General features: G+C 41.9%; 1 protein-coding gene across 5 annotated transcripts; it reads right to left on the bottom strand.

The window, feature by feature from the left end:
- Positions 1 to 517: 517 nt before the first annotated feature.
- On the bottom strand, positions 518 to 26,016 carry NUDT5 (nudix hydrolase 5). 5 transcript variants are annotated; one of them, XM_059184152.1, is made up of 10 exons: positions 25,676 to 25,839; positions 14,519 to 14,626; positions 12,810 to 12,877; positions 8,593 to 8,642; positions 7,263 to 7,370; positions 5,927 to 6,022; positions 5,204 to 5,305; positions 3,272 to 3,280; positions 3,084 to 3,137; positions 518 to 759 (listed from the first exon to the last, which is right to left on the bottom strand). In XM_059184152.1, exons 2-10 carry the CDS (start codon positions 14,579 to 14,581, stop codon positions 650 to 652), a joined length of 660 nt encoding a protein of 219 aa, XP_059040135.1. In that variant the 5' UTR covers positions 14,582 to 14,626; positions 25,676 to 25,839; the 3' UTR covers positions 518 to 649. The 5 variants fall into 5 exon arrangements, 2 of the variants coding, with proteins under 2 accessions (XP_059040135.1, XP_059040133.1); XR_009356544.1 differs by lacking the exon at positions 25,676 to 25,839 and adding an exon at positions 25,877 to 26,016 and having other exon boundaries at positions 3,084 to 3,280; XR_009356545.1 differs by having other exon boundaries at positions 3,084 to 3,280; positions 25,672 to 25,839.

The raw sequence follows: 26,016 nt of genomic DNA, 5'->3' as shown, positions 1-26,016 counted from the left end.
ATCAACCATTTTTCAATACCTAACAGCTTGTTTACCTTCAGTAGTTAGGTGGGTAGGAGGACACTAGCCAAATGTAAATAAATATTTGTTTCTCATGGATGTTATTCTCTGTTGATTTTACACTCTCTGCTCTGCAGGGCTGTGTATTAATTCCAAATAGCCGATAATTAATAGAAGTACCAAGAAAGTCCCTGTATAGGTCTGTCTTCAAAAAAAAAAAAAAAGAAAATCTTTGTTTAAACACTGATATAGTAAATAGTTATTTGCATACCTAGTTACAGAAGTTTATATGGGGACCGAGGGTGGGAATAATTGACCTAATTTGGAATTCAGGTCATTTTTCTTCCAGAAATACTCCTGTCTGTTGGACTACATTAGGTAAGTAACAGCTGAACTTTTAAAAATTAACTGGATTAAAAACGGTATCTGCATTTATGTTCTTTTTCATTAGCCTTTGCTGGAGTTTAGCATTTAAATGAAGACTACAGCCTACCTGTAATTATACCATATCACCACATGTATTCCGTATTGCTTTTATTTAATGAAAAAAGCTAATTTCAAGTCTACAGGAAGCTAAGCTGAATACAAAGTCTTAGTGAAGGAGGCCTGATGGTCTTATTTATAAAAACATGGCTACTGTCCTTTGGCCTTAAAACTTCAGGAAAGGCACTTCAAACGGTTTTGTGTTTGCATGTTTCAGTGCCAGAGCGTAGGAGTACACCCTGGCGTCCACGGTCAGATGTTCTTCCGCTACCAGAGCTAGAGGAAACAAAGCACACAAGTTAGATAATGAAGTTCATCAAGGAAAATGCCCTTATCAATCAGTCCGTCTTCACTGAGCTACTACTATGTGCCAGATGCTAGAGATCAAGTGGCAAACGACATTTTCTGCCTTCAAGGATCTTGTTCTAGTGAGAAAGAAGATGAAAGGATATATAAGCAGGATTCCATTTCCAGCAAGAGACAAGAGCAAGAAAAAAGCGTAAAGGGAGAAGATCACACATTCAGGATGATTTTATGTGTTAAAACGGCAACATTCTAAGTTTGTGGATCCATTGTTTGTTCATAGCTCGTTATAGGGCTCAGTGGTGATTCAGTGGTGATTCTTCCATCCCTCATGGAAGGGTTCATTCGTTTTCTCCACCTCTAGGGAGAGGTGTATTTTCTACACATAAGTTAAGCTGTGTGCATGACAGGACTGGAGTTCTAGCAAGAATGAGGTCTTAGGGGCCCCTGGGGGGCTCAATTAGTTAAGCATCTGCCTTCGGCTCAGGTCATGATTCTGGGGTCCTGGGATTGAGCCCTGAGCCCTGCACCTGGCTCCCTGCTCACTGTCTGCTTCTCCCTCTCCCTTTCTGCTTTCTCTCTCTCTCCCTCTCTCAAATAAATAAATATATATATATATACATATTTTTTTTTTTTAAAGAAAGAATGAAGTCTCAGAATCCTACATTGTACAGTGGGCTTTAAGGAGAACTTCTGTATCGCTCAGGTGGAGGTGATCAGACTTGGGATCTGTCACTTGTTTTCCTAGCCACTAGTTTAGGAACATGCTCAGAGATATGTTGATCCTGGAAGGCAGGATTATGGCCTCCTTCTCTGTGCACGGTGGGAGCTTGGTAAGTGTTGAAAACTATTTCTTACAGCAAACAACTCAAAATACCTTCCCAAATGTTACTTGTTGAATAAATGGTTTGATTACTATATTTTGACTCTAATAAAGCTAGGAAAAATGGTTTTTCTTCCCCTTCCTCTTTCTACAAATCTGTCCGTCTCTATCTTCCTTCCTCTTCTTTTCTGTCTTCCCCTTGTCTAAGGCTAGAAGCAGGCTGAGTTGGGTGGAAGGGAGAATATTTCTCTGAGACATAAAGCATTTAACATTTAAGCCCTCTAGTGCCAACATTATCATTTAATTCCCTGCTGCCTCTTTGGAGACAGGGGCTACCTCTCATTCCTGTTTAAGGAGAAAAGCGAGGAGAGGCTGTGGAACGTGTTCTGGCTCATGACTAACGCATGGCGGGCGGAGCCTCAGACCCCGGCAAACCCGAAAGACTGAGTCGTGCTGTCCGTTACTGGCAGCCAGAGATTTCTCTGGGTAAACCATGGCTTTCTTCGCTGTGAGTGTTTCTAACTCTGAGACTTGGTGCTCTTTACCTCAGGTCTAGTTCTTAAAAAGATAAAGAAGGAAGGGACGCTTTCTGGGAATTCTGAAATCAGTCATTTTTGGAAACTCATACTATACTTACTTTTAAAACAACACGGATATCAGAAATAAAATTATAAGCCACTGGTTCTTACGGAAGGGGTGGAAGAGAGCCCTCAAAGCCTCAGGCCAAACAATGCTTCAAATTACTTTTCAAAGTAAAAAATTTAAAATATTCAGATTAGAAAGACTATCTGTTTCTTTACAAATGAGCAAACGGGACCCTCCCAGCTGGGCCTCTGTCTCCAGTACAGTACATCCTACTGTCGCTTCATCAGAGCACATTTGTCCACATGACCTTATTTAATTTTTTATCAAATCCCTCTGAGATGGGCTGACTGGGAATGACATGACTGAACTACATGACCAGTGATTTCCTAGGGGTCACACTGCCAGTCTGGCTCACTGTATCACCGTATTGCTCTTCATATACCTCAGTCTTTGTGGAAGGAATATTGTTAAATTCTCCTTTAACTTCTACCCTGCAGAGAACCATCCAGCAGGCACTAGGAAGATCAGCTGAGAGGGATCTGCTTAGGCCTCTGCATTGCCATGGATTAGAGATTTGAGGTATAGAAGTTTTGGCAAATCTGCAGGAATATATCTTGACTCTTCCACAGGAAAAAAACAAAACAACAACAACCCTACTACTCAAAGCTTTCACTTGATGCAGAATGTTCTGCTCACATTTTCAAACTCTGTGCTACCCAGAAACGAAAATTACTGTTGGGGAACTGCAGTTGTACAACAGTTTCTTCGGTATTTGACTTTAATGAGGAGGAATATAATTACAGAAATGGAATTGTTTAGTGCCTCACTGGCTGGGGCCAGGGATGGGGAAACATTGAGGAAGTTGGGGAATAGTCTTAAGAATGCTTACCATCCAGTCTCTTGAGCAGGTCATTCTTTGGTAAGGAAATAACTTCGACAAATTCTAAACAAACAAAGTGCATGTGAAAACAAAGCTGAAGAATAAGAGGGCCTACCAGAACACCACAAAATGCCTGCAGCCATTTCCACTGCGCTAAGCCATACACACGGTCAGCCACTGCCAGCTGGGTAACATACCTCCATCTCCTGAAAACAAACACAAGGACGACATTGGAGAAAGGCTCGCTGTGGGTGCTCGCTGTGCAAGACACACTAGAAGTGTGTAAGAATTCGGCAGAAACTTGGGTCTCTGCTAAGTTCATCTGTGTACATGGTAAAAAGCATTCCAACAGTACAGAACCATTTCTGTTCTCCAAATGTGTAACAGCAACATTTAAAGCATGTTCTAGGAGATACCCGTATGTATTTTTAAGTTGTTAAAATATACAAAAGTCCCCATTTTAACCATTTTTAAAGGTACAGTTCAGTGGCATTAAATTCATTCACGCTGCTATGCAGTTACCAGCACCTTTCTCATCCTCATAAAGAGAAGCTCGGTAGCCATTAAGTAGTACGTCTGCATGCACACTGACCTTATTGTATGTTATATCTCTCTGGATATGTGGAGTTTTGGCAACCTCATATGAGTGGAGTTGCCAGATTTAGGCTTAAAAACATTTTTTTTTCCTTCCTTTTTTTTTTTTTTTAAAGATTTTATTTATTTATTCGACAGAGAGATCACAAGTAGGCAGAGAGAGGCAGGCAGAGAGAGAGAGAGGAGGAAGCAGGCTCCCTGCCGAGCAGAGAGCCCGATGCGGGACTCGATCCCGGGACACGAGATCATGACCTGAGCCGAAGGCAGCGGCCCAACCCACTGAGCCACCCAGGCGCCCCTTTCCTTCCTTTTTTAAAGTGAGCTCTAGGGCGCCTGGGTGGCTCAGTGGGTTAAGCCGCTGCCTTAGGCTCAGGTCATGATCTCAGGGTCCTGGGATCGAGTCCCACATCGGGCTCTCTGCTCTGCAGGGAGCCTGTTTCTTCCTCCTCTCTCTCTCTGCCTGCCTTTCTACCTCCTTGTGATCTCTCTCTGTCAAATAAATAAATAAATAAAATCTTTAAAAAAAAAAAAATAAATAAATAAAGTGAGCTCTATGCCCAAAGTGGGGCCTGAACTCCTGAGCCAGAGGTCAAGAGTCGCACGCTCTACTGACTGGGCCAGCCCGGAGCCCCTGCGGACGCTTTTTTGTCAGGCGGCAAGAAGCACTCAGCACAGTGTTCAGGGTTCATCCCATTACAGCCTGTGCCGGCCTGTCTCCTTAAGGGCTGTACACACACACCACGCGTTGTTTCTCCATGCACCTGCCAGAGGCCACCGATTGGGTACTGTGAGTGCCACTATCCAAACGCTGTGGTGCAAGGATCTGTGCAAGCACTGGCTGTCAGCGCTTTGGGGGTATAGACCCAGGAATGGCAGTGCTCTGAGGACAGCGGACTCTCGCACTGCGGGTCCTGTGCATATTAGCGAGTTTGAACTGTGCATTTAAAATCAGCTGTGGTGGGTGCTGGACCACTCAGGAACACCTGAGCCGGAGAGCAATGGAAAAGTATGGCTGTGACGTGTGTGTGTGTGTGTGCACGCGTGCATGTGTGTAAGCAGTGCCTTCATTGGGTGGGAGACAACAGGGATGGACAGAGGCATCAAAGTTCGAGTCCAAACTTGCTGAGAAATACAAGAGAGCCAGGAGTTTCCTAAACACTTCTCTATGCAACCCCGTGCACAGTCAGTTGCTGTTATTTATGCCATGTTTGTAATACACACAAAACCAGAAATGAGTGACTCTCAAGATTTTTCATTGTCTACTATTCAGATCTAGGGCTCCTTTTACGAAGTGGGAATAAACTCCACACAGAAAATATGGAAATACTGTAATTTAACATTTTATAAAGCATAAAGATCAGAAAGCACTGAAAGAAAATGCTAAAAGACCTGAAGATCAGGAAAAAAGCCTGGAGCCCTGATGAAGTATCTACAGGCCCATTATTCTTCTGACAAGTCACATACCGAAATCAGTAGCAAACTGAATGATATTTAACGCAACAGAATCACCTTAAACACACCAACCACACGCTCACCTGGCTTTGGCTTAGGTCTCACGTTTTCAGCATCATCTCCATTAATAGTTACTGTCACGATGTGTGTGGTACAGTTTGTCAAACCTGGATCCATACACACGGCTATGGAGAGAAGCGACAGGTCACCCTGACGGACCCCAGTCACATGCCACTTGTTTCCTTACTTAAATATCTTTGGAAGAAAACGGGGCTCATGATTCCCGGTTAACACAGAACTTGTGAGGAAAGTGACGGCTGGCCCGATTCGCTCAGCAGGGCTGCGGGCCTGCCGAGCACACGCGCTGCCAGCACTCGTGTTTTCCCCTGAGTTCCTCAGTGTGGTGAGTCTGAGCAAAATTAGACACTACGCTAATTAGGTCACGCTGTCAACTCCTTTCGCCATGTCAAGAAAAGAATTCTAGCGAGGTGCGTGGCATGGGGATGAGGTTAAGAAATAAAAGATAAAGCTTAGGATGTGGGAAGCTTGGGAAGGTAACAAATTTCACTTTCTGCTCTAGCTTTGCGGCCTTCCTGTTCAAAGTGGCTCCCTTGCGGGAGGTGGCTTCTGTGTAGAGGATGACCAGATCTAACTAGGACTGCTCTTCAGTGAACTAGCCAAGACAAAAGCCACCTGAATCCCGAGCTTAATGAACATCTATGTTATCTTTTACACACAGAAGAATCTACGCTTCACTAACTTTCAAGAGTTTGTCCCGGAGTGCTCACCTGGACAGCAATACACACCTGGAGAACATTCTGCAACATCACCTTTATAGCCCGTTTCTTCCTCAAGCTCCCGAAGAGCGGCTGCCTCTGGGCTCTCGTTATCATCGATGAGACCTAGAAGTTCAAATCATTTGTGATTTGAGGGGGGCTAGGGAAAGCCAGATTTTTTCAAAACTCTCCTCCTTCTAGTATAATTGCGGTCGAGCTACCTCAGAAGAATCAGAGGACTGTGGAACATGGTTGTACAGGTAAAGCTGACTGAGGTTTGGAACTTTTCTAAGAAAAAAGGGCAAAAGAAGAAAGCCCTCAGCAGATCAAGTAGGTTCCGACAGCTCCCTTCTGTTCATCTTACTTAGACCTCAACTGTTTCCACGAGTGTCTCAGCACTCGTGTTCTGCAGCCTGGATACCACGGATTCCTGTGAGGAGAAATGGCTTCATGGTGTGGGACCACTGGCCTGGGTGACGGAACCACCTATGTGCACCAGCCTGGGAAGCCTGGCACTATTTTCAGTTTCCTCATGTCACAGTGTCACCTATGTCCTTTCCTCCCTTGCACAGGGATTCTGGGGCCTGGAGAGAAATGCTGGCATGAGCATCGTGTGCGAGGGAGAAGCTGAGAGGCTGGTGGACCTGAGGCAGCTAACAGGGAGGCCAAGTGGGGAGGACCTTAGAACTTGGATTATTTTACTCGAAAGGAAATAATGCAATGAAAAAGTAAAATATAGCCTATTCTGTTACTTTTAAAGTTCAGTGAAATGGCAGGTAAATGAGAAGGAAAGTTGGTATGCATTCTCACAGGCTGGAATTTGTACAAAACCTATACCGCTCATGATAAATAAATGAGATGTAATCTCTTCAGATGGGAACAACCCCATTAAGTCCTACAATGATATAAAGCTTCAAATTCTGGATAGCTCAACTTAACTGTGCAACTCAAGAGAATATTCTAATGGAAATTAAGACCATGTCCCTGGCCTGGGCACGTAGAGGAAGATCAAGATGTCTTTTCCATTTACACAGTAAAGAGTCTGACCTAGTTATTACTGTGAATTTCTGGTTGGAGATGGATCACTAGTGATGGAAAATGAACTCAGCTGACAAATTAGGAAAATGCAATTCCTCAAAGAGAAGCTAGAGAGAATGCTGCCAAGAGGTGGCTTGGAAAGGTTGGCTGGGACACCACCCTTGCCTTGCTCTTGGGCTTAGCAGGCCACTAGAATGCGACAGGGCAGCTCGCCGCAGGGATGCTTCTGTTTTACTTAGAACCACAGGCACAGATAAAAAGGTGTTCAGGGTCTAGGCACTGCAGTTCTTGGTGCGGGGTCTGGCGGACCCTCGGTTCAGAGACTCACCTGCGGGGAACTCTAGGCAATAGCCTCCCATCGGCGGTCGGAACTGCTTCACCAGAACAATGCACTCGTAGTGAAGTGTGCGCTGCAGCACTGGGATGACCGCCACACCTGTGACCGGGAAATAAGACCAAGGAAGATCCCTAATGAAACGTCCGTGAACACTTAGCCCAGGGTCAAGGACACATTCTCGCCTACGCTAACCTCTGCAGAGGCTCATTTCTCACTCTGAAGCAAGCCAGACAAAAAATGGGAGTGGGAGAGGTGGGGGGTTGGGGGCCGGTGAAGGGACATTCATCTCCCTGTGCTTGTATTTCCTTTAAAGAATGAATCAAGTCAGTCCTGCTGTTTGTGGTAAACGCTAGCTACACTGGATTTCACAATTTTAGGATCAAGGACCTTTTCTCCCAAGAGGGAAACGTTTTACGTGGCTTTAGAACAAAACACAGACAAAACCCCACTGCGTTCTGGAAAACACAAGTTGCCTACGGGAAGCTCTTGGCTATCCCTTTGCCCCCAACTATCCTGGCAGGCAGAAAAAGCAGCTAAGGCAGCTACTCTGTTAATTTCCAGTAAAAACAGACAACAAAATGAAAGGGAGAAACAGAGATCTACTGCCCAACTTCCTCTAGACCAGAGATGATTTTCAGGATCTTAGCAGTCAAAGCATTTATTTATGCCTGGAAGGGACAGTGAAATGAATGAATAGAACAGTCTTCTCCTAATTCCATTTCCTCATCAACTTATAAAGCAACTGGTCCATCATAATGTAGGGCCAAATATTTTTCCAAATTAAAGACTTTCACCTAGGGCCTCTGAACAGAATACAAAGGATTTCTAAAAGTCTTATCTAGACACAGTATGTGGCTTCAAATTACAGACTTATATTTGGCTATAAATATTCATATACCCTCCCCTCAGAACACTGTACTGAGAAGAAATAACAGGAGGCAAAAGTTATTTATAAAGAAAGCCTGATTGGGATGCCTGGGTGGTGCATTTGGTTAAGCGTCTGACTGCTGGTTTCGGCTCAGGTCGTGATATCAAGGCCTGTATTGGCACAGAGTCTGCTTAAACCCTCTCTCCCTCTGCCCCATACTCCACCCTCCACCCCGCCACGCTCTCTCTCTCGAAATGAATAAATCTATAAACTAAAAAAAGAGACAGCCTGATTTAATCATGTAGCACCGCAAAAAGGAAAGTTAGTTTAATGATAAAAGATCATATTTGAAGAGAACTGCTCTAAGGTCTTGGTTAAAGTAAAAAGAACCCCGCCTCCGGCAATAATGCGCGGTGACCTTCATGAAGAGCTGTAACGGGTTTGCACTCCTACCATCAGCCGACTGTCCTTTCCTGGTTGTACGTTTCACAGTTTCCCAAGTTCTGTTCAGGCAGAGAAGAAAAAAAAATCACTGGTATTACAGAGGGGAATGTCCTTGGGTTTTTGGTCTACAACCAGAACTTTCAAATGCAAAGCATGCAAGTGTGCTAACAATAATGATGAAGAAGACCACAGCCATACACATCGGTATAGGAAACGCCCACTGTGCTTTCCTGATGCTTCTGAAAATTCTTCTGAAGAAAATGTGCCACCCAACTCTAACCCTCTGAGTGCTATCTAAAGACAAGGCCTGTTATTCGCTTGAGCTGCTTTTCAAATCGTTCACTGGAAGTATTTCAGGCTGGGTCATAAATCCATAGGTGAGCAGTTAAGCTGCAAAGCTACTGAGCAGTGTGCAGATTACAGTCCTATGAAAAGTCCAGAGTTTTTGCTAAAAAGAGAGGGTATTTGGTACAATAGGAACTACTGAGCTGTTTTTTACATGCGACCTAAAATAACAATTGAAGAAAGCAGGACCATTCCATTTATTCATTGAGGAATTATTAAATTTAGGTAGTGCTTTCTTTTGCATGTATGAGATCTATCTTACCTAAGGGGGAAATGGTCCACAGAGGAAAAAGTGAGTAGTGAACAAGTTCCTGCTCCCTTTCCCTGAGTAGCTGTTTCTTTCTGGGGAATGCTGTCCTGAAAATCTAGTTATTGCTGTAATTGTGTCTGAAGGGGAAGGGCATATGAGGGAAATTCCCCTTCTCTCTCTTATCCCTTCAAGAGAAAGGAATAACAGATGGGAGTGAAGAAGCAGATGACCTCTGGATCTAGGAGAAATAAGACATGTGAGTGGTGCTGGAGACTAGGGTAAGAAAGGCATCAAGGTCTGCCTCCCCACAGAGGAGTGGGTTTGAGGACATGGGCTCCCCAGAGGGGCCCTCGCACTTTTGACCTGCTCCTTCTTAAGGATTGGACTGTGCCAAATTTCTATGGAAAAAAATCCAAATATTTACTCTAGTTAAAAAACAAAACAAAACAACCACCCTTCTGGGGGTGCTGGGTGGCTCAGTCAGTTAAGCCTCTGCCTTTGGCTTAGGCTGTGACCTCCAGGTTCTACTATCAAGTCCTGCATAAGGCTCCCTGCTCAGCAGGGAGTCTACTTCCCGCCCTCTGCCCCTCCCCGCTGCTTGTGTGCTCTCTCGCGCGCTCTCTCTCTCAAATAAACAAATAAAATCTTTTAAAAAACAAACAAACCTTTCTTACTATAAACTGTAGATCTTTTGGTGTTATACTCAAATTTTAATGGCAAATGTGTCAAAACGAACCTAAGAAAACCAAATGCTATTATGACAACTCACAACTGCCCAACATTCCGGTTAGTAACAAGAAGCCAACCAACAAGCAATTCTGATCAGTAAATAATACAGGTTGCAGGAGACAAAACACCTTTTGGCATAGGTCTCTCTGTTGTCTCTTAAGGTTAGTTGTAAAGACTGAAGAAGACAGTGCTGAGGAAACTGAAGGTACCACCCCAAAAACACTAGGAATAAGGGAAACAGAAAGAGTACCATCATTATAGTGGTTAAGATCAAGTAAAATAACCAGTAACGAGCCATAAATCAGCAAGGAAATATAAATGCACTTATAAGGAAGCCAGACCAGGAATGCCTCACAAAAGCTCCAATCATCTTCAAGGGACTCTGAGAGAGACATTTGATTGAGTCAGAAAATCTTGGTCTCTGCCTGCCTACCAGCCAACCTCATAGCCACAAACTCCCTGAAACTGTTCTCAGTTGTAAAGCTATGGACTTAAGAGTAAGTTATCTCAAAAGCTTCTTATAGCTCTAGAATTCTGATTCTAGCTAAGTTATTCCGTTTTTTGAGTCTTTGCTATAGGAAAGCCTGTTTTCCCGTATTATGTTGTTGGTCTAGTCAACAAACACAAGAGGCAGGAATGGAAACAAATGAAGACTTTGGCTCTGTCCCAAAAATCCATGAAGGGGCACACTGCCAGCAGTTTTTACACAAAATCAATTCCATATCTTAATCCACAAATAATATGGTGGAACAAAGGATTTTCAGGCTGCTATTTCATCCTTACCGACATGCTTATGTATTGGGTAAGAGATAAAACATTTCATAAGTTTACTCATCACGACCTATGGGAAAATCCAGATTCACTCTCCAAAGCCTGACATTCTAGTACAAAATGATTTGTAAAAGCTCTCTGGAAGTCAGGGGAAGATGTCTACGTGTGAGAACGGAGGTGAACGTGCGGTAACAGGCCACGTAAACATTCGGGTGCACGCCTCAACTACTGAGACAGGCAATCTGAAGGGGAGATCTGGATGAGAGTAATGTGATTAAAAAGCCTCCAAATAATTCTGATGCACATCCCTGACTCAGAAATGCTGACGGAGGAAAAGGAGTCAGGTGAAGAGATGAACTGGTACAAACCAAGAGGTACTCTTTTGATAAATTAGTGTTAAGGGTTTTTATCTGTTATACACTTAAACAATTTTATAGGGAAAAGAGAGCCAAACCATATCACTACCAACTGGGTTCTCATCTGTCTACATTTTCAGAGAGAAGCATATTTGAGCATACTGTGTTCCTGAGGCCTGGGACCTGGCCACATTTCTGGACTGTGTTCCTGTACCCACTAGTAATTTCCTACTTTGTTCCGCCCATCAGATTCACATCAGATTAAGTGTTCTGTATATTCCCCTGTGTTGATGGACTGCAGTGTGCTTAGTTTTCTTATTTTGAGGTTTTAATTTAATAGTGCTATGGAGAGCTTAATGTTTCCTGCAGCTCTCTCACACTGGCACTTAGTAATACTTTTGCTGGCTTAGTAAATGTAATTAAAGTGGTATCAGTTACTACTGGCAAGTGTGCGTACTTTCACACGGAATGTAGATGTACTTCCTCACAAAGAAACCCGTATTCTTACCTGATCACTTAGCAAATGGACTTTTTATATTAACGAATTTATATCATGTAATCTGGATACTAAATTTAGTTCTATTTTTGTATTTTCTCATTTCACTTCATTCCTTTTTATATTTCATTGAAATGCTTAATCTATTTTTAAACTTTTTTTTCTGGTAGTTAATTATAATATAAAAAAATTTCTAAACAGAAAATTGGGGAAACAGAAAAGGTTTACCACACAGCTGCCTCTAATATTTTGCCAGTTTTCCTTCTAGCCTTCTCTTATAAATACATACATACATATACATACACAATACACACAGAATTTAAAACACGTATCTACCATTTCCTATATTATTATCAACTTAATTGCCTTTCTCATATTGCTAGACTGTCTTCAGAATCTGCTTTGTAGATGACTGCAGAGATTTTACCAAATGAATACACTAAAAAATTATTTTCCCACTTTAGACTGAAGAATTTAGACTGAAGAACTGACTCACGATATTGTATCTGAGGTGTGCAACACAGTGACTCAATAATTAATATTCACCACACCAAGGGTAGTCACCGAAGTTGTTATAGTATCACGGACTATATTCCCTCATACTGTACATCGTATTCTCTTATTACAGTACACTGTTACAGTCACTTCCCAATTTTAAAAATGGTGAGGGTGCTTTCGATTTGTTGTCTTTTTAAATTTTGATGAACATTTTTCAGGCACAAACGTAACTCCAGACAGTGTCAGGAATGTGATCACTTAGGTCGAAGGGTGTCTTGTCATAGTTTCATGGGAACTGGCACATACTGTGAAATGCTTTCCAAAACTCCCTCTCCCCAACCACCAGTTCCCATTTCCACGAGCAAGGTGTAAAGGATAGAGGTTTTACTTCAAACCCAGTACTATCCTCTCCTTAATCCTTCTAGTTTACAAATTAAAAACTGGTGTGACCGGAAGGAGGCACCCTGGATGGTTCATTATTCTGCTGATCAGCTTAAGTGAGCCTTGGCTCCAAATTTCAGGTTCATACAAACCTCCTCAGGGAGAATGGTGTTAAAAATCAATTCTCAATTAGTTGTTATAACATACTGACAGTGTAATTTTATTCAGAGATTATAAGCAATCTAGACATTCTGACAATGGGAAAGCACTGAAATGGGTTTTTCATTTAAGACCAAGTTTATAATGAGGACACTATCAGAGTTTATGCCGAATGCAAAATGGAGACCCGACTGACAACCCAAACACTGTGCATTTTACAAAAGGGAAAAAAATCCTTTACCTTATTTTACCAGTAGGATCCATGTATGTTGTTTTTTCAAGCTTGACCCATTTTCCTTCTGAAATTAACTAAAAGGAGACATTAAATTGGGAAACTTTCAAACTGAGGATTTTATTTAGAAGGTTTGTTTTCTTTCAGATTTTCTCTGCCTGGCCTTCCCAGTGACCACCTATCCTTCCCAGTAGTTGTGTGAAGGTTTTCAGTTCAAAGTATGGCAAGTTTTGTTTCTGAAGGGTGGTTCAGCTTCTTTCTGGAGTTTTGGAAGTGATCCTGGGAGGTGAAAAGAGGTGATAGTTGAAAAACTCTTGGGAGGGTGCAGGGGAGTGGAGAGGGAGAACCAGGAATGAGGGGTTTTCGGGGACCTAGTGTTCTATCCTCTGAGCTGGGCGCTCGTCACACACGTGTGGGCAGAGACTCATCAGTGTGGTTTATGGTCAGCGACCACACCGGGAGGCTGACTGAAGAAACCATGTTCAACAACTGCATTTCCAGGGACACGTGGGTTTCCCACCCCATCCAAGACAGGTGGCCCAGGATTGTTCTCCCTAGACAATGAGTTTCCATTACCTGGACTAACTTACCTATGGCACTATACTGAACTGACAGGAGAGATTCACTGTGGACATAAAGCAGTAGCCTTTTCCTCCCTATCCTATCTCTCACTTCTGGCCAGCAGCAACCTAATAATTATCAGCAGATCTATTCACAGACAACATGGAAAGATTTTAAAATCGTAAACAACTGCAGGAAGATGTCAAGGTCAGAGTTCCAAGGTGAAGGACTTAAAATTTATCCATTGCAATGGTTCCTGCAGAAAGAGACTTATTAAAAGCTAAATCAAATAACATATAACACAAACATTAGTTCTGGAATTCAGACTACAACTAACAACTTAGATTGTTACCGTTCTTAAACACAGATATTGAGACCATAAACAGCTAACTAAGACGTGATGTGATACCTAAGTATGAAATGTCTAAACCCTAAAACTCACATTATGATTTATTCTTCTACCCAGGGAAGCTTTTAATAAAATTTTGAGAATTTTTGTATTAACAGCCAAAATCCATTTTAAAAACAGCCTCCATTTCATTAGTGCATATTATTCAGAGACATACTATTGCTCCCTTATGTCCCTGGTCCTAAAAAGGGAGTAGAAACAGTGTTTAAGAAACTCTCTTTTTTTTTTTTTTTTTTAAGATTTTATTTATTTATTTGACAGAGAGAGATCACAAGTAGGCAGAGAAGCAGGCAGAGAGAGAGAGGAGGAAGCAGGCTTCCCGCTGAGCAAAGAGTCCGATGCGGGACTCGATCCCAGGACCCTGAGATCATGACCTGAGCTGAAGGCAGCGGCTTAACCCACTGAGCCACCCAGGCGCCCCGAAACTGTCTTTAAGAATTAAATACACAGGGGTGCCTGGGTGGCTCAGTGGATTATAGCCTCTGCCTTCAGCTCAGGTCATGATCCCAGGGTCCTGGGATCGAGCCCCGCATCGGGCTCCTGGGGCTCTCTGCTCCATGAGGAGGCTGCTTCCCCCTCTCTCTCTGCCTACTTGTGATCTCTATCAAATAAATAAATAAAATCTTAAAAAAAAAAAAAAAAGAATTAAATACAAGCATCTGAAACAACAGTTCCTACATTTCATTTAAACTCAGCTCTGGGAAGGGGGGTGCAGAGAGGAGAAAGGGAAGTAAAAACCAATTTATACCTCCTCTGAAATAATAGACTGTTTGGTATTTTGAGGAGGATCCGCTGGTTCTTGGTTCTCCATTTTCAAACTACTTCGTCTTTCTAGTCCTCAGGCGGGAAGTTCACGCTGGAAGATAATAAAATTTGTTTAGGCTACATTTATTTTTCTGAATTAAACATTTGTTCAGAGGCCACCAGTCAGAGTACTTAAATGGTGGAAAACTTTTCTGACGTCGTCAAAGCCGCTTTTCTCACGTGAACCTGGGAAGACTGCCCCAGGAGTCCTGCCTGGCCAAGGCCCCAGGAAACATCCAGGGAAGAACCCTCAGCCATCCTAGTCAGATTCAGCTCATCTTAGCTAAGCTCTTATTGGGTGGGCGCTAGGCACTTACACATACATTCGTGGATTTTTTGACTCTAAATTTAAAAGCTTTCCAAGGGGGAAACAGTACAAAAATTGTATACCACTCCCCATTCCCACCCCTTCACTGCTGTCCCTTATCTACCTTTGATAGCTCAACTGTAAGACTTGTATGAGCTGCCTGATTTTACCTCCCACACATCTTTTTTTTAAAACTTGTGGTAAGTGGTTATACCATTTTAATAATATTAAATTGTGCAGCTCAGTGGAATGAAACACATTTACATTGTGGCCTGTTCACTTTCAAGTTTCAACATGTATCGAAGTCACAGCTGTGCATGAGTTGGCCAGTAGCACCAGCTCTGTTGCGGAAGCAGGCCCTGTCCCGTTCCACGTGTTGTACACTACTCCAGTCTCTATTCTTGGCTTATTCTCCTGTTTTGTATACCCTGAATGTCTGAAAATCTTCTTCTGCCCTCAAAGTGGACTGACTAACCTGGCTGCATATAGAAGTATGGGCTGAAAATCACTTTCTATCAGAAATATGGAGGCCTTGCTCAGTTGTCTTGCGTTGGCTGCTGTGACATCCAAACCTTTTTCTATGGGGCCTATTTTATTTCTCTGGAAACCTGTAGTTATTCATGTCTTTGTGTTGATGTTATTGTATTGGGATCTCAAATGGGCCCTTTCTTATTTTTATTGAGGCATAGTTGGCACACAATATTTTATTAGATTCTGGGGTACAACATAGTGGCTCAACATTTATATAATTTATGAAGTCATCCCCAGGAAAATCTCGCTACCATCTGTCCCCATATAAACTTGCTACAATATTATTAACTATATTCTCTATGCTGTACATTGCATTCCCGTATCTCATTTATTTAATAGCTGGAAGTCTGTATCTTTTGTTTGTGTTTTTGAAGATTTACTTTTGAGAGAAAGAGCAAGTGCTCACAACCATGTGAGGGACCAAGGGAGACTGAGATAGAGAAAGAGAGCGAGCCTCAAGCAGATTTCTCCCAGCTGAGCTCTGAACCTGTCGAGGTTTGATCTCACAACCCTGAGATCATGATCTGAGCCAGAATCAAGAGTTGAACACTTAACAGTCTGAGCCACGCAGGTGCCCCTGTAAGTTTTGTACCTTTAATCCCCTTCCCCTGTTTTGTCAATGGGTTCTTTCAATCTGAGAACCATACTGTGCTTTATGGGGAATTTTTCTTGAAATATTTCATTGATAATCTCCTCCCTTCTATTCTCTCTGTTCTTTCTTTTACAAACTGGTATTTAGCTGTTAGACTTCCTGAACTGATCCTCTGTCTTGTCTTTTTTCAATCCTATTTTCTATTTCCTCATTATTCTCTCTACAGTTCTCAGTGGCCACTCCAGTGCTTTACTGCTCTTAAGATCTATAGTTCCCTCACCTACTGTACCTCCTAACGTTCGCTATGTTTACTCCAGGGAAGATACCATCAACATCAACTATCCTAACAAATGTCTTGGAGGAAAGAGTGTCTTTGCTTTCTCCCTTTCTTCCCTTCCTTTCTTTGATTTTATTTATTTATTTGACAGGGAGAGAGAGAACAAGCAGGGCAAGAAGCAGGCAGAGGGAGAAGCGGGCTCCCTGATGAGCAGGGAACCCGATGAAGGGCTCAAATCCAGAACCCTGGGATCATGATCTGAGCTGAAGGCAGATGCTTAACCCACTGAACCACCCAGGCACCCCACTCTGTTTCTTCTGAGACCTAAAGTAGTAATATCACATTTGCAATTTTTATCTCAGATGGCAAGTACTGTCCATCCTAAAATACACCCAACAAAACAAACACATTTAACCTTCTCACAACCCTATTCTCTCCTTCTGCCTTGCTAGACTTCTCAAAAGAACAGATGATACCACTGTGTGCACTTACTCAGCCCAGTGCAGTCTAGTCCCTTACCATCTGCCTATCTACTCCATCTACCCATCACCCCCACACCCCAAGCTAGAAATAGAGATAGCTCCAATCCCTTATTCTCCTTCACCAACTTATAATTTATCCATTGTAAGTACTAAAAATTCTGTCTCTAACATTTCTTAAAAGTGTCCTATCTTTACCATCACTGCTCTGGCTGAAAACCTCCCACCTGGGATGAAATTTCCAAAGTCATCTCCTCGACGTTAGATTTTTCTTTATGTTGTCCAGTGTTCAACACTGCTCACAGTTGTGTTGGTATAGAAATACCTAAAAATTACTGCTGAATAAATGAAGGAAGATGGGACACCTGGGTGGCTCGGTTGGTTAAGCATCTGCCCTTAGCTCAGGTCATGATCCCAAGGTCCTGGAATCCAGTCCTCCATCAGTTTCCTTGCTCAGTGGGGAGCCTGCTTCTCCCCTTGCTTGTGTGCTCCCTCTCTGACAAATAACCAAATAAAATCTTAAAAAATAAATAAATGAAGGAAGGAGTAAAATGAACCTGGCTGGGTAAGTCTAGACAGCCATTCTGTTCCTAAGTAAATTAGGTTAGTTTAGGACCTGCTTAGACTTACTTTGAAGAATAGTTCTTTGTCTACTTGTCTTTATTTGACTAACTTAGTTAAACTCAATTTCAAAATTGTCTTGGCACATAGTTTTAAAGAGATTCACACTTCTTGATTTCAAAAGTCACTATAAAATCCACAGTAATCAAGATGGTGTGGGTACCTGCATAAGGACAGACATATCAGCTGATGGAATAGAGTCCAGAATTAAACCCACATATTTATATGGTCTAATGATTTTCAACAAGAATGCCACCATTTGGGAAGTGTGGGTGGCTCGGTGGGTTAAGCCTCTGCCTTTGGCTCAGGTCACCATCCCTGGGTCCTGGGATCTAACACCGTATCAGGCTCCCTGCTCAGCAGGAGACCTATTTCTCCCTTTCCCACTCCCCTACTTGTGTTCCCTCTCTTACTGTCAATTAAATTAAAAAAAAAAAAAAAGAATACCACCACTCAAGGCGGGTAACAAATAGCCTTTTTCAAGAGCTTGTTCTGGGCTTAGATACATACATTCATAAGAATGAAAAAGAACCTCACAGGTGCCTTGGTGCCTTAATCAGTTGAGCGTCTGACTCTCGATTTCACCTCAGGTCATGATTTTGGGGTCACTGGCCCTGCATCAGCCTCTACACTTGGTGCAGAGTCTGCTGGCGATTCTTTCTCTCTCTGTTCCTCCCCCCCTAGCGCTCTTGTGCTAAGTAGATGGGATCTTCAGAAAAAAAAAAAAAAAAAAGAAAATGAACCTCTACCTAACACTGTGTATAAAAATTAACTCATAATGGACAACTAATGTAAGAGCTAAACCTACAAAATTCTTAGGAGAAAGCATAAGTGTAAATCTTCATGATCTTAGGTTAGGCAATGATCTCCTAGATGTGGTCCGCAACACACAAGCAACCAAAGAAACTACATATCAACTGGACTTCCTCAAAAGTAAAAACTTGTGTGCTTCAAAGGATACCAACAAGAGAAAAAAACAATCCATAGAATGGGAAAAAAAGTCTGTAAATTTGATAGGAGAACTGTGCCTGAAATATGTGAAAAATCTCAGAATACAATAATTAAAAAACAACCTAATTAAAAATAGACAAGGACCTAAATAGACATTTTCCCAAAGAAGATATACAAATGGCCAATAAGCCCATGAAAATATGTTTGGCATTTTTAGCCATCAGAGGAAGGCAAATCAAAACCACAATGAGATACCACACTTCACCCCTACTATGGAGATTATAATAAAAGGTGGAGAATAACAAGTGGCAGTGAGGATGTAGAGAAACTGAGACCCTCATATGCTGCTGGAAGGATTGCAAGATGGTGCAGCCATTTTGGAAAACGGTCTTCAAAGGGTTAACCAGAGTTTCCATATGACCCAGCAATTTCACTCCTAATATATACCCAAGAGAAATGAAACAAACTCTCATAAAAACTTTTACATAAATGTTCATCACAGTATAATTTGTAATACCCCCAGAGTGGAAACCACCTAAATGTCTATCAATTGATGAGTAAATAAAATGTGGTATATCCATTCAATGGAATACTATCCACCCATAAATAGAGTGAAGTACTGACACCTGCTACAAGATAGATGAACCTTGGAAACATTATGCTAAGTGAGAGAAGCCAGATACAGAAGGCCAAATATTTTAAGATTATATATATGAAATACCCAGAAGAGCAAATCTAGAGATACAGAAAGCAGATTAGTTAGTAGTTGCCAAGGGAACGGGGGGGAAGGAGAATATAGGGAGTGACTACTTGCCAGTATGGGGCTTCTTTTTGATGAAAGGTGTTCTAGAACTTAGTGGTGACGGTGGCACTATTTTGCAAATACACTAAAAACCATGGAATTTTACAGTTTAAGAAGGTGAATTTTATGGTATGTGAATTGCATCTCAATTAACAATCACTACCTTTGCAGTCTTTAAATCCCCAAGAGACAAGCAGTTGGGTTGTTGAAAGCCACAGTAGATCCAAAGAATGACCAAGTCTAAGAGACTAGTTCACGGAACTTTGCTTTGGATTCAACAGGCTAATAATATATACAATGGCATTACTGTACCCAAGTGATCATTTTACTGTCCACTGGGTGTATATTTTGCCTGATACTCAATATATATTTCTGTTGTAAAATTAAATGTATTTCTGTTGTATCATGAGATTAATCAACATTGTTGCCTGAAGATTATTTTGTGGGTAAACCGAGGAATTCAATTTCCAGTAAGAACTTTGCCAAAAAAGTAAAACTTGAGGGATTAGGGAAGAAAGAAATGACTTTATGCTAAAGAAATAAAAACCACTTGGGATGCCTGGGTGGCTCAGTTGGTTGGACGACTGCCTTCGGCTCAGGTCATGATCCCGGAGTCCCAGGATCGAATCCCACATCAGGCTCCCAGCTCCATGGGGAGTCTGCTTCTCCCTCTGACCTTCTCCTCGCTCATGCTCTCTCTCACTGTCTCTCTCTCTCAAATAAATAAATAAAATCTTAAAAAAAAAAAAAAAGAAATAAAAACCACTTAATGAAGACAGAAAGAAATGTGTATACATTTTCACACTCGTTTAACCATAAAGAAGTATGCACAAATTGTATTAATGTTTATAAAAAATGAATTATCGACTGGATCTTAAGTAACTTGGCTAGAGCACCCTGTGGCAAAGGGGCTGGAATTCCTGTGAGGGGTGTCCTCAGTGCTGGAAACGCGGTAGTACACTGTACAAATGCCCTGCCTACCAGGAGCTTACTTTCTGGTGGGAGGAAGGGGAGAAAACTGAGGAATATACAAAATTTACATTAGAGACTCTTAAGCTTTACAGAGGAAGATGAAGAAGAGTAGAGAAGGTGCAGGGCAGGTGCTGGTATCTTCATGACGTGATCAGGGAAGCCTCCTTTGATTTGGTGACGTCTGAACAGACGCTAGAAAGTTAAATAAACAGTAAGCTATGTGCGTATTTAGAGACAATCATTTAGCACAGTGACTATATGCCTATAGCGTAACAAAAGAGGCAGTTATTCCTGGTAAACTTTTAACTAGCATTAGTTTACATATGGCAAATAATTTACATCGTTAGGCAATCAAAGCAGTCTGCTGATCCAGAGGAACACTAACCACAGGTTAAATCAAAGGCTGGCTACTGGTCATTGCCTGAGTGGTCTCTAGAACTAGATAAAAGAACTTTCTCTACCTAGATTTTTATCTTTCAGATTTCCATTTCCTCCCTATTAGGAACATATACATCACAGAAAGAATATTTCCTCTGCTTTTAATTCTGTCACTCGAGAGAAACTTTTAGGCATCCAAGGGAACCCATTTAGTCCACGATGTAATCTGAAATTTACATGCAAGATGGTTGGATTAAGTAAAATTTCGACCTCCTTTTGAAAAGTTGTATTTTTGACCCCAAATAACTTTTCTGATGCCTACCCAAACTTCTTAAAAACAAAACTGCAGACCTCAAAAGGCTGAATACCACCAGAAGTTCGTAAAAGAAGAGTTAGATCATCTGTAACTTTTCTGTTACAAGGGTTCCTAATCTGGACTCCCAGAAAGTCTAGACAAAATGGAGGTCATCCCCCATCCCCAGGTGAGTATATAGGGGCAAAGGGGCCACTAGCTCCTTCAGATTTACATATAACTTTAAGGCATTTAAATTATCTGCTAGGCCCCCTTATCTTTATCTCTAGCTGCCTCCAGACTGTAAAAGGCATTGTTGATGGCCAAAAGGTGGAAAGTACTATTCTGAAGGATGATCCATCATTTAAACAGTTTAGTTAAACTCTATTATACCAGTCTCAGTAATCAAAAGATGGAAGTTTTGGTCAGCAAATGTTAAGCTATAAACAGTTGTTTCAAACAGACTGTATTAAAAAAAAATTTAAGCTAGACTATTAGAGAGCTAGGAAGACAACAAATTACAGACATAAATTACAAAAAAGGAAAAAAAAAGTGGGAAGTAGGGCTGAGCCTCTCCAGGGTAATTGGAATGCAATCAGCCCCAAGAGGCAACAGTATTTTGAAGCAATCTGCTGACAGTGTAAATAACCAAAAAATGTGGTAAAAGGGTGATTTCAAAATAATTTCTTTATTCTGCGATTCCCAAAATGTTCAGGATTATAAAAGCATCTCAAAAATACTACTGAAACAGAAAAAAGAATATTATTTTTAGCACCATTTCAAAACTGGAAGCTAAATGGTGCCATGTCGGGACTGGTCCCTACAAGTAAGGCTGTACAGAAAGAAACAAGGCTCCATTGCGCGTCGAACCCTCCTGTCTCAGTGACTGTGATAAAGCTTTCCTGAGCTGACTCCATCCTATTTTCAGATTTAAAAGTAAAGTGTAATGTAAATTTTATCCACTCCCTTAGCTAGAATTTCAAGTCATTTACATTTTGCTGCTAAGCTGCTAAGATGTACATGTTATACTTAAAATAATACCCGTGTACATAATGTTGTGTTCTTCTGTTTTAACTCACATAATCTGTTTTATGTAGTTTTTGTTTGGTCTGAACACTGAAGGTCTATGATATGTTAGCTGTATTTTTTCAGGGCACCAGAAGCTCTCATGAGGGAAGACATCACAGGATTCTTAGAACTGCCATACAGTGGTAGGCAGGAGGTTAACTGACTTTATGAGAGGGGCAGTTCAAATGTTTGAAACACACACACACACAGAAAGTGCAAACTGACCCATAATCCTGCCCTTGGGGACCTCATAGTTGGACACACAAGGAACCAGGAGGGTAAATGTCTATTACAGAGATAAAGCAATACCAGGGTGTTTTAAGTGAGCAACAAATCACATCCACTTGGGAGGCAGGGAAAGTAATAGACTTTGAAAAGTTGACCACTACTAAGAGGCCATTTGATATTAAGATATGATTTAGACACCAAGACAGGGAAAGCATTTCAGGAAGGAACCACATGAAAAACAGAAACACTAATTAGGGGAAGGGTTGAGAAATTACTATAGTAGAGTTTGGCAAGCTCTGTGGTTCTCAATCTTTCCCTCCCACACCCTATCCCCCTGCAAACTAACCCCACATGATGGGTGATGTTAACATATGCAAACACATTTCTAAGGGCTTACACAGATTTGGCTCCATGCCTGCCTCCTCTCCCAAATTTGCGGGCAAATAAAGAGCCCCAAAACGCGGGCATGCCACAAGCTCTTGCTACTGTGTAAGCGCCTCTTGGGGATAGCACTTAAAAATTCTCCACTGAAGGGAGGAAGAAAAATGATTATTTTTTCACAATCTTGGGTATTTCAGTACTAGTAACAACAGCTGAATTCAGGTTAAGTGGGAGCGGAGTTTGCACTCAGGCTTCTCATTATTCAGTTATTACCATATTGGAATCCCTACGGTTTGCTGAAGTTGCAAAGTGAAGCAAAAAAATCAAGAAATAACATGCTGGCGACTCTCTCCCAGATAAAAGTTGAGTATTGTAAACACTGTTTACGTTCAACCAAATAAAAGGTGTAGAAGCTCAAATCACAAGCAAAGCCTCTGACTGACCAAGGTCAGGCAGTTGAAACAGTTTAATAATTGGATTGAGATATTTCCAATAAGGCATTTTGAAAGAAATTAAGTGGGAGAGGATTAATTTTTGCAAAAATAACTTTATGACTGTGTAAGTCAAGTATCAAATGCTTAGGCCTGTCCAAGATGTCATCCCACATTCTTTCAGAATAATTACACAGAAAAGCCATGTGATTTATAATAAATAAGTAATCAATTGGGATAGTTACATTTAATGGTCTTGGTTATAATCATAAAAATTTTAAAAACTTAATTTTTTAAAAGATATTTTGATCATTCCTTCTTTTGTACCACTTATAGCAAAATTTTGGTCCGTCTCAAATGGATCCGCTTTACGTGAACTCTCCTTTGCTGACAACAATTATCCTCAGATACTAAAGACTTCCTGTAATTTGTTAATTATGGAAAGCCACCGAGTTTCTTTTCTTTTCTGGCAGATGTGGGGGTTGGATGGGCAGAGAGGTAACATTTTCCTGAAATGAGGCTACTTGGTGATTTATAATCATTACTTTTAGTTTGGGTTGTGGACTAATTACCCTTGGGAGGGTTAATTGGTTACAGCTGTACAATGAGCCCAGTAAAGAACCTCTTGCAATAGCTCAAGCAACAGATACCATAGGTTTGGTCTAGGGTGGTAGCGGTGGCAAGGAAACAGACTTAATTCCTTGCATATGAAACTTTATTACCTGTCCTAAACCAGTGTCTACGGAAGGGGTTTTCAAAGCTAATTCCGAGAAGAAGTTCTTAAAGGACTTTGGGGCTTCAGGAGAAAGGGGTGGTACAGTCTTTAAATATGGACACACTGAGTTTGAGATGTTGACATGATATCCAAGTGAATAAAAACAGCAGGTAGATGGAAGTATTAATTTAGAAGGATTAGTCATGTGGGTTCAGGGCAGGAAATGTTTTCCATTATTTAATTTAAAATTACACAATAAACCCCCTCCCCCACAATCATTTAGCTACTGATATTTTTAGGCATGCATGAGAAAAAGCAACTATTTCCATTGTTGTAAAGGTTTTATTGAAGAGACTTGAGAATAAACACTTCATGGCTAAGTGAAGAAAAGACAAACATGGTGGCTAAAAAATAATCAAAGGGAATTTAGCTGTATCCATTCACAACACCAGAGCATCCCTTTGTAATGTTGATTTTTTTGAGGCTAGTTAAATGTGTAACTAGTTAACTTAAAAAATCAACTGTAATACTAAAAAGTCACCAAACTCACTTCTAAAGCATATAGCCCAAATAAAAGACATCTGTAACAAATTCCGTCCCTGTAGTATTTATATTTAAGTTTACAAACTTGACTGCTTCTCTACAAATAACCAGTTCTGTACTAATGCTTTGCAGTTGCCTCTAACTCTACACTCAAGTTTCCTGGGCTGTTAACATATTACTCCTCCCAGAAGGATTATATTCCCAGTTTCTACTTTCTTCTATACATCTATTAATTCCTATCTCCAACATAAAATACCTTACCCTAATTCGCCTCATCAATGCTAATAATTCCTTCAGCAGGAACCTATTTACTCCTAGGTCAAATCAAAACGAACATCTGGACTGATTGCTCCATTCAGCTTTAGGTCTCCCTTAGATCTGGCAGTCTGGCATAATTCTCTCACATCTATGGAATATTGCTTCATTTCCCCCTCAAAACAGAAAGCACTACATAATCCTGGATCTCAGAAGTCCTTAGGAAAAACTACTGCCGCCCCTCCCCCAGCATACACTGCAACATTGTAACTTACCTCTGCTTTGAAAAACTTATCTTTAAAAATGATGCTCCCAACTAAACCACTTAGCCAGTAACATTTTTGAGAAAAACAAAACATGAAACTCTTTGGGGGAGGAGTTTCTAACTCCAAATAGGCAGAGGATCCTATAATTATCCTAATGAATACTTTTCTGAAGAGGCCTGTAGACGGTGGGGTTCCCCCCTCTTTCTAACCTAAAACTGCTCAGACGGACCAGAGTGTGCCGTTTTAACGAGGTACCTAAAATGTGTGCCCTTAGACAGACGTGACGGGGACAAGCCCAAGTCAAATTACTCAGCAGCTAGAATCTGATTCTTCTGCAGAAACAAACAAAAGTGAACTTCTAAAATATTCTATTGTCTGTTCGCCATCTGATACGGAAGGAATAAGGAAAATAACAGTGATGGAGAAAAGAGGAGGGAAAAAGAATGATACTGCAAATTTCACTAGACTAGAATTCTTCCAGTCTTAGGATTCCAGCATGGCCCGGCTACTGATACCATCTGGCTGTATTTTTCCAGGCTGCTACTTTGGCAGGGCTGGGATAAATGAATTTCACGCTCAAAGGAGTCACCTCTCCCCCCTTTCGTCGGTTTCCCCCCAATTTCTCTCTCCTCTTCTACCTTCTCAGGAGCGGACGGGCAGGGTTCTCTCCCTCTCTCTCAAAATCCTCCTCCACGAACGAAGAAGAGGTGCCATTCCCCCCTTTGCAGATGCTTCAACCACCGCACCCACATGAACAGGTAACTGCGGTGTTTCCTGCTTTCTCTGCACCGAAGAGCCCGAGCCCAAGCTCTTCTACCCAGCCTCTGGTTTTCACTAAACTGGCCCTCCTTTCCGCGCCTTCGCGGCGGCCGCCTCCTCGCTTTCCGGGACGCGAGCCCAGTCCGCAGACTGGGACACGCGCGCGCGCGGCTGCCGGCACGCACCAGAAGTACTCCCTCCCTCGTCCCCAAAGAGGGGACTGTACAGGATTGGCCCGCGCCCAGTTACCTACTCCAAGTGTGGGGTGAAGGGGAGGGTACTCCTTTGGGGAGGGGGACGAGAGAAGAAAGCACGAATCCGAGGCAGCAATCTCAGAAGACCCGGTGCTACTGCTTCAGGCACAGCCGCACCTCGCGGTGATAAGAGGATGTGCGCTCGGCCCCTCCCGGCACCCGTAGAATCCCCCGCCCGTAACCTTGCCTGAGACAATTACCTTCCGGGGCGGTGCGCGTCTTAGAATCTCGTTCTTCCCACGTCCGGAATTCCTTTTTCGGGACGGGAACGCTTTGTGTGTGTGGTCTGTGTGCGTGTGTGAGTGAATACTGAAAGGACGCACCGCGACGCTCCTCGCTC

The sequence above is a fragment of the Mustela lutreola genome, chromosome 8 (genome assembly GCF_030435805.1).
Source record: "Mustela lutreola isolate mMusLut2 chromosome 8, mMusLut2.pri, whole genome shotgun sequence".
NCBI lineage: Eukaryota > Metazoa > Chordata > Mammalia > Carnivora > Mustelidae > Mustela > Mustela lutreola.
The sequence above is the reverse complement of the archived record's forward strand: the minus strand, read 5'-3'. Positions and strand labels throughout refer to the sequence as shown.